Here is a 19,450-nt window from a genome sequence, read left to right as displayed (position 1 = left end):
TGCTAAAGTTGGAGTTGTCGATTTGAAAATCTAGAAGTAAAGACGGTAGCAAGAACAATACATACCTAGAGGATCTAGGTGAGACAGAAGTGCTGCTAGGTTTCTAAGGTTTTTATCATAATCAGCACTTCAATACTAAATACTGAGCGACCCATTCCTTTGCGTTAAATCCCATATAAAGTAATGTATCTGTATGTGTGAAGTTCTACTGCATTTTCATTTTCATTCATTCAGATCGTCCCTATGCCAGCATAGCATCTACCAAAGTTGAAGTACCCAAAAATAATCATAATTTTATAGGAAGCTCTGCAATAGCTCGCATTTATACCAGGAAGAATTGTCAAACATAAACGAGTCAAAGGCAGGCCGTTTTATTAGCTAGATTCAATGAGACTTGTTAACGCTATAGCGTTACATGACGATAACGAAGTTTATGTAAATGAGTCGTCTCTGAGGCGATCTGGACCAGACCTATTTTATTGATAGAGTACTAGTAGCACTATAGGCACGGTCTAAACTAATAGCTCGAACCTATTCGTTGAATTAAGTTCGTTTGAATTTACAAGTATAGAAAAAATTGTAAATAATTATTTAACTATTATGTATTGTGACCGATTTCGCAGATGGTCCTGCAAAATCATCTAGACATGCATCGGAATTGACTTGACTTTAAGTGCCAAATTTATAACTGAGGCTTCTTGTCTTCAATGTCCATATAGAAGGTTCTGAAAATATAGCAGCTGGGTCGCTATTAGAGTCACCTTTAGCCATCGGCAAGAATGCAGGCGATCCAGAAGTTCATCTCATTTACTCTGACTACCTAAGGAGCTTCGACTCCAAGACTGAGTTTACGAAACCATTCAATTCGATAGCTGATCATGGACCGGAACAGATATTCGTGGATGCCAATGGTTGGCCGATTTTAGCCGTTCCTGGTGGTCATCAATGACGCTAAGTAAGCAACCATGGGCTTGCTTTGCCAGCTTGGATATGTATTTCTGTGTGCAAAATCTAACGCTTTGTAAATGCTAGGAAAAGAGTTCATCTTTAAGAACCGATTAACAGTTTTTCGCCTTCCTTCAATGCATGTACTGCTTCGAATGTTTTGGTGGTAGGGATACTGCGTACCTGCATTGTTGTTGCGTTATTACGCGCCTCGTGCCAAAGGGTGTCGTTCCGGTTTAAAAGGATGTCAGCAGATGCGTAACAGTCATAACATTAAAAGAAGCTCGACCATTGTTCAGTCTTATCTAAATCGAAGGTGAAAAAGAAGGATAAGAGAATTCAATGTCATGCTGCGTTATTATTGTATTAGAAAAGTAGTAGCGAATTTTTCATCTTATTCATCCTCTTGCGATTCTTGATTTAAAATTCTAACCGGCGCTAAATCCAATGTTGCTTAAAGCAAATTAGGCCAAAAAGGGTCTACTGCAAGTCTTTGCTTAGACGCCAAGAATCATTTTAGTAGGGGGCTGAATGTATTAGATTGATCACAAAGTGATCTTAATTTTTACCTAATACAAACATGTAGCTTTTCGCTCGAATTCTAACAATAAATCAACTTAATATGTAATCGCTGTCACTCCTCACGCTCCTCTTTCATCCCTACGAACTAATTAAAGTGTTTTATTCCACAAGAAACTTTTCAACTAACTTATAAGCCTCTTTCCATTGCCAGTGCACTACTATAATTTTTATTCGCCAGCTGTCCGGAGAAGTGTCCATTCAACGTGTGGGAAAATGGTGAACGTAAAACCCCAGTGTAAATTTCCAGTTCCATGAAGTGCAGATCTTGATATTTCAAAGCGGAGATCTGGTTTAACTGAAGGCTTCCGCAATCTCCCCTTTTGCGATTTATATGAATATAAAGACAACATTTCTCCTCATCCTTAGGAATTCTACGTACGATTCTGTCGCTATCGCCGCATGTCCGATACCGGGCGGCTCGGAGCAGAAAATTATCAGAAGTCATCTTTTTTTCTCGTGCCATTCTCGCAGTCTGTACGGCACACATACTTCTAGTTTTTGAGTAAATTCCATCTAAATAAGATGTTTAATTATATAGTCTAACGTACGTAGCCAGTCTCTTTGACCGGTTGACGATTTCTTCGTTGTCCAAAGTTCTCACGCGTCTCGAATAGCCGAAGAGCCCGTGCGGTGCATTCTTTAGTTCACAATGCTTATTCTGAATTTTGCAAACCATTTTTGAGCAGCGATTCGGTTGTCAGTGTAGGTAAGAGTAGCATACGCAGTATCTCCGCAATAGGCGTAATAACGTTCTTTTTTTGGAATTGTGGAAATGCAGTAAGTGTGAAAATACATTTTTTTTATCGAAAATGTCCATCTTTGAGTCCTGAACTCGAGACAAAATTTAATTTATTTCAGAACGAAGTAGTAGCTGATTTAAAGAACGGCGCCTTCCAATGGTTTATAGAAATAAACGAACCTTAAAGAGAGAGAAAAGAGAAAAGAAACATTTGAAAAAAGGCGAACATTAACTATTTACTGACCTAATTTAAAATGCTTGTTTAATCCAAGAGTGTCGCTATCGGCTACATAGTTGATTTGAAATAAAAAATGACACTAGCTACGCCGCTATCCGCTGTACGATGCTGTCTGTTGATTTCAAAATAACCGTCGACTTGGCGTAGGGACAAGGTTTTGTTCACGCTGGGCAAGGTGCTCAGTTTTCTCTAGGCGATTGTACAGGAACAGAGGATGGCCATTAACGACGGGGTCGTTGAGCCCTTGCCGTTCAGACGAACGTCTGGTCTAGCTCATGGGAATAATTTAGGCTGGCTCTGACAAAGCTAAGCATACAATGTACCAGAGTTACGATGATTCCTTAGTCAAAAAATATTAATGGTTTTCATTCTATCAAATGTGACCGTCAATGATCTTAACTTAATTAAATCAGTATCCAAAATGTAATTTATCATCGACAGCAGCAACGACAAAATGACAAAGTAATTCGTGCCACCGCCTTCCAAAGATCTCGGGAAAAAGCAAATGCGCGTACCCCGTTGCCGTGCTATTGACAGGCAAAACAGCCGAGCCATAGCTAACTGTGGTTATTGAAACCAGAGATATCCGTCGCGGAAGCTCAGGCCATGACACTAACCGAGGTTCTCTGCACATTTTGTTAGACTTCTGTGCTGGTCTAGTGTGTGGACCTTGGAAAACGGATGTGCGAACCGATTGGTGCTGAGGCCATCAGATTGATCATCGCTAGGCTGGAGAAAAATGTAGAAAACCCATAGCGGCATGTACCACTACCGACTAATAAATGTATTTCAATGGGGTGGCCTTGACTGCCCTGCTGGCCGGTGAACCAAGCCATGTACCAGAGGAGATTTATAGAACCCATTAGTTTTGAGAGAATACACAATTACGCAATATAAAAATAGACGGACAGATGATTTGGCTTTGAATCACTCTTTCTAATCGGATTCGTGTTTCAAGACACGGTTACAAATTATATCCATCAGGTAACATACAGCGGCTCGGATAAACGCCATAGTTAAGAATTGATAAATCAATAATCATAGATCGTCTAGGATTATTCTTGGTCCATGTTTTTGAGAATTATTTACAGTTAATTGCATGTCAGGTTCAAAATCTATCGGCCTTTGTTACCGGCGTCGCGGACCAAGGGTTCACAAGTTATCGGTTTTCGGTTTGCTAGCTGTAAATGATAGAGTTTGACGTATTTCGCCCAATTTAAAGGGTTGCTTTGACTTCGAATAAACACATATGGGCCATAGACGCAGACAACAGAACATGTAGCCGTATAATTTGTTAGAACTGCGATGTTGCTTTTTATTAGTCGCCAGAAACTATACTCTCAGAGTATCTATTTTTTCCTGTCATGGTTCACGCTCCAATCACTGTAAATACAACAGAAGTTCTAACATTTTGTCTATTTTTTTCAGCAATGTCCTAATCGATCCAGCCCTTTTTACCTGAAATAATCCCCATTTTGTTGAGTTGCGGCACTGATTTAATAACAATAAAATAAGGAAGGCTGTGATCGTAATTTATTTTATTACTGCTATCGCGACTACGTGTGCTGTTACTGTCTTTAGTTTCTCTGCCATTGTGAATTTATAGTTATTGTATGTTTATGTCTGATGTTAGCATTGCACGATCGCACAGATTCAACACAAGCTGTACTTGCGGCAATCAGTGACACGTTTGAAGCTGCTTAAACTGGACGCTGCTCGCACGCTACGGTCACGACTTTTCTGGTCGTCAGTTCAACGTAACCTGACTGCTGCGATTGCACAGACACCGTTTGGGTAGTTGCAGGCCACTCTCAATGGAACACTTATGGGTGCACAAATTTTCAGCTAAATAATTGTAAGGTCACCGAAAAATTCAGTGGGTAACGCGTTTGGCTACCGAAATTAGACGTACACGCAATGATTGAGGTTCGAATCCAGGCGTATGCACACTTTGCTTTGCATTGAGAACCAGTCGTGTGAAACAATGCTTACTGGCTTAAGCAGCAGGCGTAGAAGTTCAAATATTTAAATAAATAGTCGTAGGCAGTTAGGTTTTGAGTGATTGTATTTTTTTATTTTTGGGAAGCGCTAGTAACGGTGGTGCTTTATGTATACCCCGGACTGCAGCCTGAAACGTCCGCTTTTTGATGATCTCCGTATTTGTTACCCACTAAAACCGTTTTTTTCCAATTTTTTTTTTGTAAGTAAAGTGAAAAAAATAACGCAAGTGTCCAGAAGCCGGAAAAACTAAAGTCGATAAGATTTATAATCCGGGGCATCCCCTACTAGAATGAAAGACGAACGAAAAAAACTAGGGAGAAAGAGGGGAGGCTCATCTACACATAACCTTTAGCCAACCAAACGTTTAGGCTTCTTTCTTATTCAACAGATCCGCTCGCTCTTTCCCATTTTTTTAATCTAACATCTTGATTCAATATTTGGTGGACAACCAAGTTCCACTTCAAGCTTTGTCCTGTCAACTTCAAGGCCTTCGAACTCCCGGAATGTGCTCCACACTGTCCACATCGTTCGAGTCGCAGAACGCGCAGACACTGTATTCAGCTTTACTCATTCTGGCGTGGTAAATGCCAAAGAGCTTGTGTTCACCGAACATCTGTATCAGATGGAATGTAACCCGTTTATATCTTCTCACCTCCCCTACCATCGTGCTAACGCTCTCCTTTTTGAAATCTGACCTTTTCGTTCCCTTGTCAAAGGATTTTTGAAATTTTGTTTTAATTCAAAAATTCCAAGGCATTTGTCCTTATACCATTCTAAAGGCTCCTTTTTATATACTTTTTAGTTCCCTATTTTTTATTGAAAGATTCTATTTCTCCTATTTTCTCATGAAAGCTTCTTTTCAGGTGGAGGCATCATACGGATGCTAGGATCTCCCGTAGTTCATTTTTAAGTCTGTCCATATTCGGCATTCATCTCTTCAGGTTTTTGAGAGTTTTAATAGCCTTATTCACAGCGTAATAGATACGAATCAGTTGTGTCTCAATCGTTGGAGCGTTAGACTTGCCAACTCTCGTAGGTTCATCGAATGCGCGAATCGATGTGCTTATTGCTAAGTCCAGCTACCAAACAATAACATTATTACGGACGCCATAACGGAACACCGTAAAGGCAAACACCCATGTTATATAAACGTAACGCTAAGAAACGAACTGTGTGGCGATGAGTGAAACAGATACTGGACCCGCCCGATATTCCTATAAATTACGCAATTAGTACTGAAATAATTATTCTTTATTTAGCCAGCGAGCTAGAAATATCTCTATTCTCCAAACGATTAATTATTACTGAGATTATTTGACAATTATGTCTCTGCTTTAAATATATCGACGATAGAAATTAAAAATAAATTTACAATAATCTTCAGAAACTAGCGCCTTACAAAGGATACAGACGACAAACCGGAGCGCTTTTTTTTAATATCGAGAACTTAAATCAAAAATCGTCTTTGTTGGCTTGTTTTGGGAAGGCATCCGTTAGGGTTCTTCCTAGGTGTTACCAGCTTATGCTGCACCACTAAAAGAGAGCCTTTATACCTCATTACTCCTGTGATATGGGTATCACAAATGTTAATAACAAAATAAGGTTGGGAGATGATCTTAATGAAAGATCAGGACTCTATGCCTGTGGTGAAAGAGGCACGATAATATTCTTGTCGTAGTTTGCTGGTTAATAGGCAGAATTAAAAGGTAACACATACATGAGAAGCCCATACTGGGAAACTTCATATGGTGAAATGAACTCAAGATGAACAGCTCATTGTTGATTCCTACAGTTGGAATAATGAAGTTTGAAGGATATTTTTTTAAATGCTTGATTGAAAAAATTGTACGAAACTGCCATTGTTGCCAAGTTCCGCCGCATTTCTTTTTGCAAAATAGTGCGCAATGGCAGACTCTCTAGGATCTGCTTGGGATACCATGGATCGCTACAAAACAATAATACAATTTCAGAAAGACCCATAGACAATAATGTAAAGTGCGCAAAGACAGGGCTGTTTGATAGGCTCCCCATAGCTGGTGTGACCTTTGTTGCATCTCTTTTTGCTTTACTGTCTAAAGTCTGATACAGAGTTTCGCCGCGTTTTGACTTATTGTTTATAAGGCAGAATCACGCTCGTAATACCTTGTACTTCGCTGCGCATGTGGACTTAAGTGATATGTTAACGGACGACTTCATATCAGCTTGCCATAAGCAGGCTCAGCCTGTCTGGTCAATGAATCTTATCAAATTCTAGATTCTAAATGAATTGAAATAATGGCTGATTCTTTTGGTTATATCTTTTATACCTACAGGTAGGTAAACCGGTCGACTAGAGGAATGAGTCATCTATTTTATGTGCACAACGCATTCTCGATGCAAGCGCAGCGTAAGCTTTAAAAAAATTGTAGTAATAATTGTAGCTATTATTTTGCTTTCCCTCTATATAAAGGGCGCGAAATGTATGTCCCCAGAAGCACCCCCGAGCGCTGCAAAATTATCAGTGAAGCGGTCGCATCTATAAGCGCTCACAGCCAGTATAAATACGAAAATCTATGAGCGAATGGCACCCTGACGACGCTTTCATCCTTTGTCGGTGTTCACAGGTATATTGTCGCGAGAAAAAAGGGAGACAGACAGTGGAGAGGGCGACGGCCGGTAAGGCAGGCGGGTAAATCGTTCCGAAGCTGGATTAGCGGGGGCCTCGCGAGGCCCTGGTAGACCCAGACTGAATTCAAACTGTAGATAACTAAAGGGTGTGTGTCGTTTGTCCCTCGGTGTCTGGCGCGTTTAGCTGATACGCTTGAATTGAGGTTCAGGAAAAGGGAGAGGGAAAACTATGATAAGAGTACATAGAAAATGTTGCCGGCCGTCGACCAACCTTCAATGTCCACTCAAATTTCTAATTAAAAACTGTTTTATATTAAGATCGTTTGCCCGCGAAATATGGCAAAGCTCTTCTGTTGGGAGATATGAACACGAAGGTGAGGGGATAGGCGAATCCCATTTCTCCTTACCGATTGTGTGTTAGTGGCTCCATTGCCTGTACGGCCGAGAACAGCTATTCACGACTGGAGGAACAGCTGTCGATCTGGACTACTATTGCCGTTGTCATCATTATGTATTCTTACGTACGTCATTGCTTATGTATTACCCCACTAAGCTTATGGACCAGTAATGGTGTAGGTTCAAATCCAGATGCAGGCCATCCAGATGTAGGCCATCCAGACGTTTTGCGCTGGGAGCCTGCCATTCAAAGCAACGCGTAACGGCGTAACAGTACATGTTAATTCGAAATGTTCATTTTACCTATACTACCGTGGCGACGACGTCCGCGGCAACGACGACATTCTAGCTCCCAACGCTCCGGCCACCAACTGCTACCATCATCCACCAGCGCAGCAAAAGAAAGAAGCGTAGGACCTGCAGCTCTGACGGGTTGCTCGGTTCTTATGAGCTCTATAAGTCTGCGGCCATTATTATTTGCATCCGCTAAAACCGCTGCCGTCGCAGCCGCTGTGTCCGCCGTGGCCAGCGCCACCCCTGCTGCTTGTGCTTCCAATGCCGGCCAGCAGTCTCTCAGCTGAGATCCTGAATGTCTAGGTGAGGGCGTGTGAGTGAGTGCGTAACCTGTGATCGGGATTTACCAGGAAAGACAGAAGAAACGACGGCAGCTATGGGAGGTTCGTTGTGTCAAGGGGTACATGGGTCCTGTGTATATGGCTATGGGTCTCTGTATCTTTCTGTGTTAGCCGCTGTGTGGTGCATGAGCAGTTGGCGGTAAGCGGCCTCGGGGAGAGCGCTACCACTCGACGCTAACTGAGAAAGGGCGCTAGCACTCGCACACAATCGCCGCGGTTACCTTGACGGCTGGTTCGCAGGCTGCATGATAGCCAAGCAGACAGACACGGAGCGGAGCAGGTGGCACGGGTTCTGCTATTGAGCTTTGGCCACATTGTTGCCATTGCTGAGACAAGTGAGCACATTGGCAAGCAAGCAGGTAGATAAGTAACTAGCCGCCAGTTGCGTGACACTAGACGAAGCAAAGTCAGCAGCAGTTTGTTCTTGAAGTCTTGAAGGTGCTTCGTTGGTCGCAAGGGCCGTTCGCTAAATGTAGTGAGGCTAGCAGTTGTTTGGTCGTTTGCGTTCCTTACCAGACTGCTGGCCTGGGAGCCTATCTTTGATTGTGCGAATAGTGGCAGAGCAACAACAAAACAGCATTTCGCTTAAGTTTTGTTACTGTTTCTGCTGTTGTTATTCGCCGTTCTACTGCAACAGCCGTGGTAAGCCGGTGTTGGTGTTCCGTGCCCCCAAGTCATCTGTTTGTTAATTTCTACGATACCACTAACACGAGCACCCCTATCCTCACCATTACCAGTGAGTTGACTGCTGTTGGCACTATTTCCGCGGCTACAACTGATCCGGCAAGCAACAGCAGCCACTGGTTCTAGAGAGTGGAGACTTCTAGGTCGCCGGATCATCGCTGCCTGCCTCGTCGTAGTCAGGTTCTCCGCTCCATCGTCGAGGTACAAACGTTGGTCTGCCGTACCGCAGTGGGAGTAGGCAGCGAACACAGTGGGACGCCGACAGGCGGATCATAATGAAAAAGAAAGACAACCCACAGAGAAATATTATGTTTCCATTTTAATACTATGACCAATATTTAGGCAGCCTAACTAGAAAATCCAAGAAAATGTCCTGCGATCAGCGCCGGCTTTCGATGCTTTGATGAGTAACGATTCGACTAGCAACGATCGAAAAAATCATCAGCAAAAGAAATAGACGCAAAGAGCAATTTCCACGTAGCCACAGAAATAGGCAGGAGACCTCTGAACAGCAGCAGCTGTCTCGAGCAAGCAAAGGTGCCGGTGACCCTCTGCTTCCATCTGTCCACGATCTACCTGTCTGTCCATTCTTGGCTGTGGTGCTGATGGTGTAGTGATCGTTGAGGGGTTCTCGTGCTTCGCTCGTCTACTGTGTGATAGTTTGTACCGTCTGTGCTTTAGCGTTCGCCTGCCAGTCCGTCCGTCTGTCTCCGTAATGGTTTGCCGTAATCGTACTGGCTGTGCCGTAAACGGTGCGCAGGGTTCGCCTTCATCGCTGTGCGAGTATTGACTTAGCTCCAGCTGCAAACGTGTATCTATTGTGAAGCTAACGATTACAGCGTTTGCAACTGCCCGTCGGGTGCTCATGAGCGTCGGCTAGATAAGAAAAAACGACGAAGACAAAGAAGAGAAGCACGGCACGACGATATCAACAGCTGCCGCAAAATTTTTATCCTCGTCCCTAACAGCTGAACAGTGGACGTCTCTTGTCTCAGAGTAAGCGCCTCGTCCGCTCCAGCTACCATTATCTGTTCCTACTATTGCTATTATTAATTGCCCGGTTCGTCCGGCCATGACTCGGCGAAAGGCCCTAGAGTAGACGGAACACTATCCTTTTGCCAACAGCATTCTTTTCTGCTGCGGCCCGAAGAAAGACTCGGCCAGGACTCGGTGAAAGGTTCTAGAGTAGACGGAACACTATCCTTTTGCCTGCAGCATTCTGTTCTGCGGCCCGAAGAAAGCCCAGATTTTTGCCTCCACTCAACGGCGGTTTACCGCCGCCGGTCGCTTCACTTCGACTTCTTGACACGCTTAACAATTTCGACGAGTCTACTACTAGCGGAGCCTCTTATACTAGCCAGATTCAGCCTCTCGACTTTTCTGCTCGTCCTCACGTGTGTTCTGTGCAAAATTTAGAAGAAAAAGAAGAAAAGAGATATTGATCCCCTTTTCGCCTCGGACTGTGCTTGTCTCTGTGAGTCTGCGCAGTGTTTTTACGACGAGTGTCTGTAGTCGGATCGTGGCCAGCTGGACTGTGTGTGCGTCTCTTTTCGACGCACTGCTTCGGTGTTTTCGCTTCCTTTTCTCGAGTTCGTATCCAGAAACCTTTCATTCCGTTTTATAAAGGTAGGCGACGGCTCTACGGTATTGTAAGCCAGTGAGGGGCCGGCCATGTCCCGCTTCGGGGGCTACGGGGGACCTCATACGGCCAATGGAGGCCATTTCCACCACCACCACCAGCAAGGACACACGCCGGCACCTTACGCGGGGTAAGTAACTGGAAGGTTATATTACATGATATATAATATCATATAGATTTTAAACAGACGAGTATATATGCGTAAATGCTAAACGACTAAGATACTATCCGCTCCTGCTGTCGTAAATAGGACTTTTTACATTGTATAGAAACGTATATTGATTTAACAGATCTATTTACAGCACTCTACATTTACCGATTAGAGTATAATTTTAATGATCATCATATTAGCGTAGCTACATACGTTCTGGTGTATCTACTAACAGTCTGTTCGTAATCGTAAATGATCTTGTTCAATCTGGAAGTGCCGGCGTCATCATTTATAGCGGGCCTTTCCTAGGCCTATATCCATCACTCTAAAGATGTCGCTTAATGTCAGTCCGACATTGGTAAATTTCTTCGCAGTTGTACCCTGTACGTCGTTAAAAATAATAAGGAAGGCTTAATTTCGAATGGCTTAAACAGTTCAGCTTTTTGGCGATCCTTCACAGGGCTTATTCCTGAAAGCGCAGTTTTTTTTGCAGTCATGGTTTACTGAAAAATTGCGCTCTGTGGACAGCGGCGAATGTGCTGTAAGCTTGCATTAGTACGCGAACCATTTAACGATGCGTGTTCGTCATCGCTTCGATGTGACTTTCTGTGTGCGTGTGCGTATAGATAAACTTAATTAACCGTTCAAGCTGTTATTGCTGGGCAAGACCCTCTAACCACACAGAAAACTTTAGCATAATAATGCTATGTTCCTTGTGCTCCACCCTTTGGAGAAGACTGTGCGCGACTAATGCATTAAACAGAGTACTCACGATAACTGTGTGAGCTCCTACGATCGAAGCAACGCCAAAAGGTAGACAGACAAGCTCTAGTTGCGAGGCCCACTTTTGTATAGTTAGCATCCTGGTAGCAGGTAAGTTAAGGCAGCTGAGAGCTGGCGACGGGATCAGCTGATGGCGCTGTCACAGAAGCACTGACCGAATGGGCGACTTGTCAATCCGTCACAGCAGTGGCAGCAACAAATTGAAGCCAAAGGTTGCAGCTTTGATGGCTACGGCCATGGCAGCAACAGCAGCGGGAAGCGGCAAGGAGGCTGAGTGAAGCAGCCCCGAAGGATAACGAGCCCCGCAGTCGCTGTTTGCAACAACGGCGATTTCTTCTGCTGCCGCTACTAACGGCAGCAAGCATTAGGGACGGCTACAAGGCATAGTCAATGATGCTACTGGACCGGCTTTGAGCCTGCATTGGCTCGACTCGACCGGACGAGTAGATAAATGGAAGAAAAGGTTGGACAACAACAAAACGATGACAAGGATAAAGAGAAGCAGAAGCTGGTTCGCTTCGTTTAGCACAGCTTCATGGTTGCCTCTCGTGGTGGTTCCCAGTCTTGTATGAATACAACAATGTATATATATGCCTAGCTAGATGCACTCAAACACGTTGTCGCTTGGCTCAATAATAGTATCGCTAGGTCCTGGCCAAGTTGTCTAATCGGATCGTGCTCATCCTCTCTTAGCGTGTAGCAGAATTCAATTATTCAACAGCGGAGTACGACATAGACTTCGAGAAAAATTGTTAGAAGACAACAAGCAAGACTAACCGAGATGGGTTTGCTGCATAACCGTGCACATACTTCGGGAGAATTGGCGCTTGATGTCGGAGGGCGGAAGGCGAAATAGAGATACAAACAATATGAGCTGACCCTACCTGGTACCCAGAATGTAACAGTCGTATGGTAGAGGCAAAAAACGTATAGCCGTTACATAGGGGAGTTAGTTCATCTGACCTTGCGAGGATATTCACTCTCCACAAATTCCATGTAAACGGCAAAGCAGGTTGACTAGGTAGCTGGCTAAGCTGGTCGCACCAAAAGGGGGGCTTTGTCATTTCAATACGTGGCGATTTCTAGTGAACGTACCTGAACGATCTCATTCCCTCACTCTTGCAATCTCTCTTTCTCTTTTGCTCTAAAATGATAAAGATAAACGTGCTTCGAATACAATCGGTAAGTCGACCATTAGCTGGTTGGGGAAAGAGGTGAGGCTATTTCACAAAAAACCCACAGTTTTACCGCGTGGCGGCGGAAGGGGGGACGATATAAGTGAGCAAAGAATAGCGGTGAACCGCCGGTGCTGTTGTTGGCAATGGCGCGGGTAGGCACTTCGAATGACAGGCAAAGGGGAAGAGGGAGCTGGAGCAGTAGTCGCTTCATCGCGACGCCAACCAATACGAACCCCTAACCGCTAAGAAGAGAGCAGTGGTTGGGCCACTTTTTAATATGCACGCACCAAAGCGATCAGGACGCGCCATGCAATTTGGGAATATGAAGTATGGCCAATTATATTCTACCAAACATATACAGGAACTGAGAAAATAAACGTACATGCGCTCATAATACCTTGGACTAATAAAAAAAAAATACACATGGAAAAACACTCTATCTAGTCTTCTCTAGTGACTAAGTTTCTTTTCTAGCTCAGTTAGTCACCTCGAACTTGAAGCATTGAAATGTATATAATAATAAAATAAACAATAACAAAAACGTATACACAATTACGGTGCTAATACCTTGATCGTTAAGCTGATGCTTTCTTTTTGAGATATATAGGGAAAGTCTAATTGAGTAAGTTCAGACAAGACAACCATAGTTTTTTTATTACGCTGAAATATATATTAAATATACCACCAAAATCCACTACAAAGCTTGCCCCTAAGTCATTGAGATTTAAGTATCGTTCCACAAAAATTTTCAGTGTTTGCATTGTAATTCTTTGTTGCTTTCTTTCACTTTCCACTGTAGGGTTGCTCTATACGAACAAGCTCGTTTGTTTTTCATTTTTTTAATTTTAATTGCAATTTTGTTTTTATGTTTCATACGATATTATACTTGGAATGCTCAATACCGGCCGGTGTCGCCTCTCAGAATTATCGCGTCCTCTTGATACTTATTGAAACAGAGCGTTGAGACAGAGTGATTACGTTGTTCATTTTTTATATGTTCTTCCAAGTGCTATTCTTTAAACCATAAACAACGCCTCATAGCAGCTTTATTCATCCTGTACCTTCCCCTTAGTGAACGTTGGTCCTTTTATAGACAGTACAATATGAAGTGTCTCTGTAAGTTTTTTCGTATCCTATTCGCTCTCTTTGAGCCTTTTCTTACTCATTGAACTTGTCGTGTTTTTATTATTTTCGGAACATGTCAGAAAATTACTATTTTTCTAAACTAAGCAAGATCTCTGGAAGGCCGTACTAAAAAAAGGTCCATAAATGCATGTGGTCTGATTCATTTGCAGCGTTATGTTATTTTCTCATGACTGGTGCTCAAATCACGCTAGGGTCGTCTAATGAGTTTTTGGGACTTCTTGAAAAGTTAATGTTGTTAGACAATTGCTTTTTACAATAGCCATTATTCTCACACATTTCGGTATGACTGCGGCAAAACTTTACTAGTGTAGTGTGGATATTTTCACGAACCCTAACAGCCTTTGTTGATCATACCAGTTTTTCAGCAGTAAATTAATATTTAAAAAAAAAATGCTGATAATAGAGTTAAGATAGACTTAATAATGCGATTGTTCAAATGCTCACGTTTTTGTGAATAAACGAATGAATGTCTTTCTTTTTGTAGAATCTATGACCGTTTCGACCGAGGATTTGATGGACGTCACCCTGGTGGGGGGTTCTACGGAGAGTATTACAGCAGCTGCTATGCGACGGGTCCGACGAGTTATCCCGGACCGGGCCGATACGAGCCTTATGGTGCACCACCGGGTCGACTGGGAGCCGACCGTCGACATAGTGGAGGCGTTCGACCGAAGGCAACATCGGGGGGTGCATCTAAGGGCGCTGCTAGCAACCTCAAGAGTGGTGCTCCAAACGCAAAGAAGACTGGTGGTGGCCGGCGACCTTCAGGTAAACGCACCTCAGCGGTGCAGTTCACGGCATCACGAAGCCGGCTTAAGCCGCCATTCGTGATTTCACAGTCGAAATGGGGAAACAGCAATCGGTCGTCGTGGATCTTTCCTCGGTTTGGCGACTATATTGATACACAGGATACGCCGATTTGGCTTACACCCGATGATCTCGTTACGAAGTTTGAGGTGCCTCCAGATAACCAATATTGCCCAGATTGCGGTACGTTTACGTTCTCGTTCTCAGTAGCTTAAAAAGTCTTCGTATAATACTATAGCATTTATGCCAAAAAGAATAAAAGTTCAGCTGAAGATGTTGCGGTCACCTTTTTAATCAGACAACTTACTGCGACACGCCTTGAATATGTTATCCTGTTGAACTCAGTTGTTTCAAGCCAGGAATACGCGTTTTATTTCCATACAGGTAGACTCGTGACAGTTACTAGTCCTTACTATTAATGCTACTGAGCTACTACTAAAAGCTTTTTTCAACATAGAAAAATTTTGGATTTGCATTGTCGTTCGAATAAATTATAGGACAGTATTGGACATATAAGTGTTTAAAGAGACCCGATATATAGTCTTTCATAGGTCCACATGTAAATCCATTCAGTGAGATCACCATATAACGTGCAACAATTACAACAATTATTCCGTCCACAAAATAAGTGATTTTATTTCAAGCATCGCTTCAATTTGTATGTCCCCATCCGTATGAACAGTTCCGAAGTTGTATTAGAATTGCGACATACTTTTGATTTGGACTTCTAGACGAATAAGAGGATCAGGGCACATTAATGAGATATTAGTGAAACTCATCGAATTTTACACGCCGTATCAGATCAGTGCGGCTCCTCAATAAACGTGACATGCACGTCAGCTCGTTTTGATTTGGCGTAGTAGCTTAGAGGTATAATACTATAATTAGCAGGCCAATGATAGTATTATACCTCTGAACGTTTCATCGAATTCTCTCCCAGTATTATTTGACTCAATTTTTAAGTAGTTTTTTGAGATTCATAACATGCTGGTCGTGCATGTACATTGAAGTTTCTGGGCGGGTCCAATACGGCAGAGCTTCTTAATAGAATCAAAGTAGCTTCGAACTGAGTCTTAACATAACACCATATATGGCGGGTTTCCACACTTGTTTTTTTTTTACAAGCAACATATCTCATAGTGCTGCAAGGAAAATTTTCATACATTTCATGAAATAATGTTACAAGAAGTAAACCCTGCAGAAGGTCAAAACTGGCCAAGCAAGAGACATTGTTTATACATTCGGCAAAAAGTTGTATCTCCTTTAGTAAATGAGACAATACAAAGAGGTAATTCTGCTTGCACCCACAACTGGTATGGTAACTGAAATTACATAAATAATTACTGTTATGATAAGCATTTGAAGAAGATTATGAAATAATAATCTGTTAAGGATGCTAAATCGAAGTTACTTTTCAGTCGATATACTAAGAGATGAGCTATTATTATTGGGTGCACACAAGTTTCAATAATCTGTAAGTTTACCTTATATATTTTTTTATATACAGATAGATAAAAATAAAAATTCGGGAACCTTTGAAATTGTTGTTCTAAGTGTTGGTAATAACGTAAACTTTATTAGGCAAATTTGTCGAAAAAATCCGTTTTTCCCAAGGAAAGACTTATTTTGTTGACACAGCACCATGCCGTGTTCGTGTAGCTGCTGTTTAAAGCTAAGAAAGCGTTTTAATTGTGTTATAATTAAATTTTGACAACTCAAATGCAAAGGATCTAGTTATAATGCAATATGTATTATAATTATTGCATTATGAATGCTTCATTGCCATATGCAGGCGTCCTGATTATTAACTTGAAGCGGCATAAAGCATCTGACATCCACCGGGAGACCTTGGAAGAGAAACGCGGCCAAGTCGCCAAGTGGAAGCTGGAGTTTATGGAGCGTAAACGCAAATACGAGGAGCGTAAGGCGCAGGGTGGCAAAAGTGACGATCATCAGGATAACAAAGATGCCGATGAGGTCGATGAGGACGGAAATGGGGTCGAGGATGATGACGAGGTATGAAACCGCTAACAAGGGCAACAGCAACTATAGCAACGGCGCTATCGCTGGTAGCAGCGGTAGCGTTGATGACGGTGGCGGAGAAGCCAACAGAAACGTTAATTTAGGTTCATCTTGCGTCACATTCGAAGCTATTAACCTTAGATGTAGGTGCCTCCTGGCTAGAATATGTCTGAAAGCGCCAAAAATAGATTTAGCATGATGCAGTTAGATAGTAAGATTTATTTCCCTTTTTATATTTTCCTGTCCCTTTCTTTTCCATTCCCTCGCTTCCCATTGTTCCCAGGAGGAGGAAACAGGCGAAGGTGATATTGATGAGGATACACTCAGAATGGTGTCCGTCTCCAGCTGTGATGAATCTAGAAACAGTCAAGATGCTGGCAGCGGCGATTGTGCGGTATCCGTAGAAGAAGCGTCGTCTGGTACAGCAACAGCAGCCGAAAGTGCCAGCTACAAGCGGGGGCACGAAAATGGCCAGGGAGATGACGAGATAATGGACGAAGCAATGGAAACAGCCGACGCGACTTCGAATAGTGGCCACCACTTGCAGCAATCGCCCTGCAGTCACCAGTTGTTAGTCTGTCTTGCTGATGCAACGCCGGCGTGCAATGGAACTACAACGGAGGATCTGGAACCGGCAGTAGCTAAGGCGTCCCCTAGGAGCAGCGGCACGACGCAGCAACACTGATAGTTATTCAAATGAAAACGAAAAGCGAAACAAAGAAAGGAAGCGAATCGAAAGCAGAAAATAACTCAGTGAACTTACTCACCTGAATTACTATGACGCATTGACACATGTAAACATGGCGCAGTAAAACACGATATCTCAAACAAGCATGCAGAGACAGACAAACAAACTGACAGACCGATTGATGCGCGTCCATAAAATGTTAAAACTTAATGACATAAAGAACTTGACAACGAGAACAACGGCAACAACAACAATATCAACAACAAGAGTAGATGATGACGACAAGAATTGAATGCGCCGTTTATTTATTATATTTTACACGTCTTTATTTACTGGAATGAAGCGGATACAGCATTACTGGAAAGCATAACGATTTCGTCTGTTACCTGGAGAACAAACCGAAGAACATGCGGATTTTTATTAGCCAGTGAGTTGCGCATTAATGCAACTTAAAACAATAATAATAAAATCCTTAGTGAGATTGAACGTTTCTCGGCGATCATAATCGCAGTAGAAGAAATCTAAAAAATAACTGTGTGTCTTTTATTTCTCCCTGTTTCTCAGGTTTCTATTAAGAGAGTTCACCTATAATTAAGAGCTTTTTATTTATTAGTCGTACAGTTATTGAAATCTCTTTTGGCGCACTTTCCAACGGACGTTTTGTTGATCCTCTAAAAATACAATGTTGACCGCAGATGCTATGAAGCTCTCTAGTTGCTAATTTTCTTGATATAAGCGAAGGTTGCTGCAAGATATTTATAACACTTTGAAGACGCTACGTTACCTCATCGTAAAGGAAAGACAAATCAAGGAAATTGACCAACAATTGGCGGCTTCTCTGTTTTGGAGATTGGATTTAAGCGCGTTTTGTTTTTTCTCCACCAGAGTTTTGTCTATAGAGCATGGGGTGTAGCTATATACATATATATAACACACTTAATTAATGATCTCGAAAAAAGATGACAACAATTTTGGCGAAGTGAAAAATCACAGAGGATAGGTGAGAGACGCGACGTTAAAAAGTCGCTAAATATGGAGTAAATGCGCCTATGATAAATAACGGACTAAAAGTAATCTTCTACAACATCATACTTGTTATTTATTGCTATCAATATATATGAATGACTTATTACTACCATGATTACTACAGTAGAAATGGTTAACGAGTTGTTACTTCATTGCGTCTTGACGCTTATTCTTTAATGACATAAGGCTTGGTTTGATCAATGGTGCACTGAGGTGCATCAGATCTAATCAGTTCGGACCAGGTTCAAACAACGCATGACTATTTACAAAAGGAGGCGCAGGCCATTAACAAGCCAGCCTCGCAAGTTCGAAGTGATATCGTTTGACAGAGCGAATGCTCTCGCAACCTCCACTGGAAATATGGAAGTCTCTTGCAAGTAAGCTCTCGATAAGAGTTGTTACCTCAATACGTATACGACGGCTGACGTGGCTATTTCTCGAAACTACATGGCATAAAATTCACAACTGTCCATTGCTTAAAGAAAGCGCCAGGTTCTGTGACCCCTGTGTGGTAATGAACAAACCCAGTTCGACGTGAAAAACAATACTAACACTCTCGAATGACGTTTACTGTAATGCACTGTTTAGCTGCGTAATACACATTACACGGAGCAATTCCGGTTAGAACAATAGGAAGGCTTTGACGCTAGGAGGCAAGAAACGCTTATGCTAAGCTAAACCGTACTACGTCTAAGAATAACAAAAAAACATCTCTCTTTTTGCAATCGAATCGATCGTTTGTTTTGTTGAGAACTACGACTTTATCGTTTTGATTTGGGACTTGGTCAGCGGATGATCAAAAATTAACTTGATATTTCATATTCATGTATGTAGCTAAGTCCTACAACAATACACATTTTAACTGGCTCCAGACTTCTACTCCGCAGGAAATGTACCTCGACCGTCGAACTATTTATTGCGACGAATTGTGCATGACAATGATCTTTTTTAACATTGATTTTCAACAAACTTTTTACTGTTTTTCAGCTACTAAACACCAGAATTTAGGCGATGCAGTCAATTTTTATGCATCATGTCATAACAAAGTAGCCACAGAACGGAAGTAACAGCCAGCTATCTACTAGCAAGCTACAAGCGATAGAGACACGAGGAAATACACACCCGAGTCGAATCTCAAAGCCAGAGAGCGTCGTATCCATTTATATATAAACGAAGCGTTAAT

General features: G+C 42.4%; 1 protein-coding gene and 1 long non-coding RNA gene across 2 annotated transcripts; one reads left to right on the top strand and one right to left on the bottom strand.

The window, feature by feature from the left end:
• Positions 1 to 1,283: 1,283 nt before the first annotated feature.
• Positions 1,284 to 8,230, bottom strand: LOC147755317 (uncharacterized). The gene is made up of 2 exons (XR_015329098.1): positions 7,812 to 8,230; positions 1,284 to 2,446 (listed from the first exon to the last, which is right to left on the bottom strand). It is a non-coding gene; the product is annotated as an uncharacterized LOC147755317 (long non-coding RNA).
• A 196-nt stretch (positions 8,231 to 8,426) lies between these two features.
• LOC111250667 (uncharacterized) lies at positions 8,427 to 17,773 on the top strand. The gene is made up of 4 exons (XM_022806230.2): positions 8,427 to 10,596; positions 14,209 to 14,714; positions 16,324 to 16,547; positions 16,837 to 17,773. The coding sequence occupies exons 1-4, from the start codon at positions 10,499 to 10,501 to the stop codon at positions 17,236 to 17,238; spliced, it is 1,230 nt and encodes a 409-aa protein (XP_022661965.1). The 5' UTR covers positions 8,427 to 10,498; the 3' UTR covers positions 17,239 to 17,773.
• The last annotated feature ends 1,677 nt before the right edge of the window (positions 17,774 to 19,450 follow it).

Source organism: Varroa destructor, unplaced genomic scaffold (genome assembly GCF_002443255.2).
Source record: "Varroa destructor unplaced genomic scaffold, Vdes_3.0 BEIS01000005.1, whole genome shotgun sequence".
NCBI classification, from domain to species: domain Eukaryota; kingdom Metazoa; phylum Arthropoda; class Arachnida; order Mesostigmata; family Varroidae; genus Varroa; species Varroa destructor.
The sequence above is the reverse complement of the archived record's forward strand: the minus strand, read 5'-3'. Positions and strand labels throughout refer to the sequence as shown.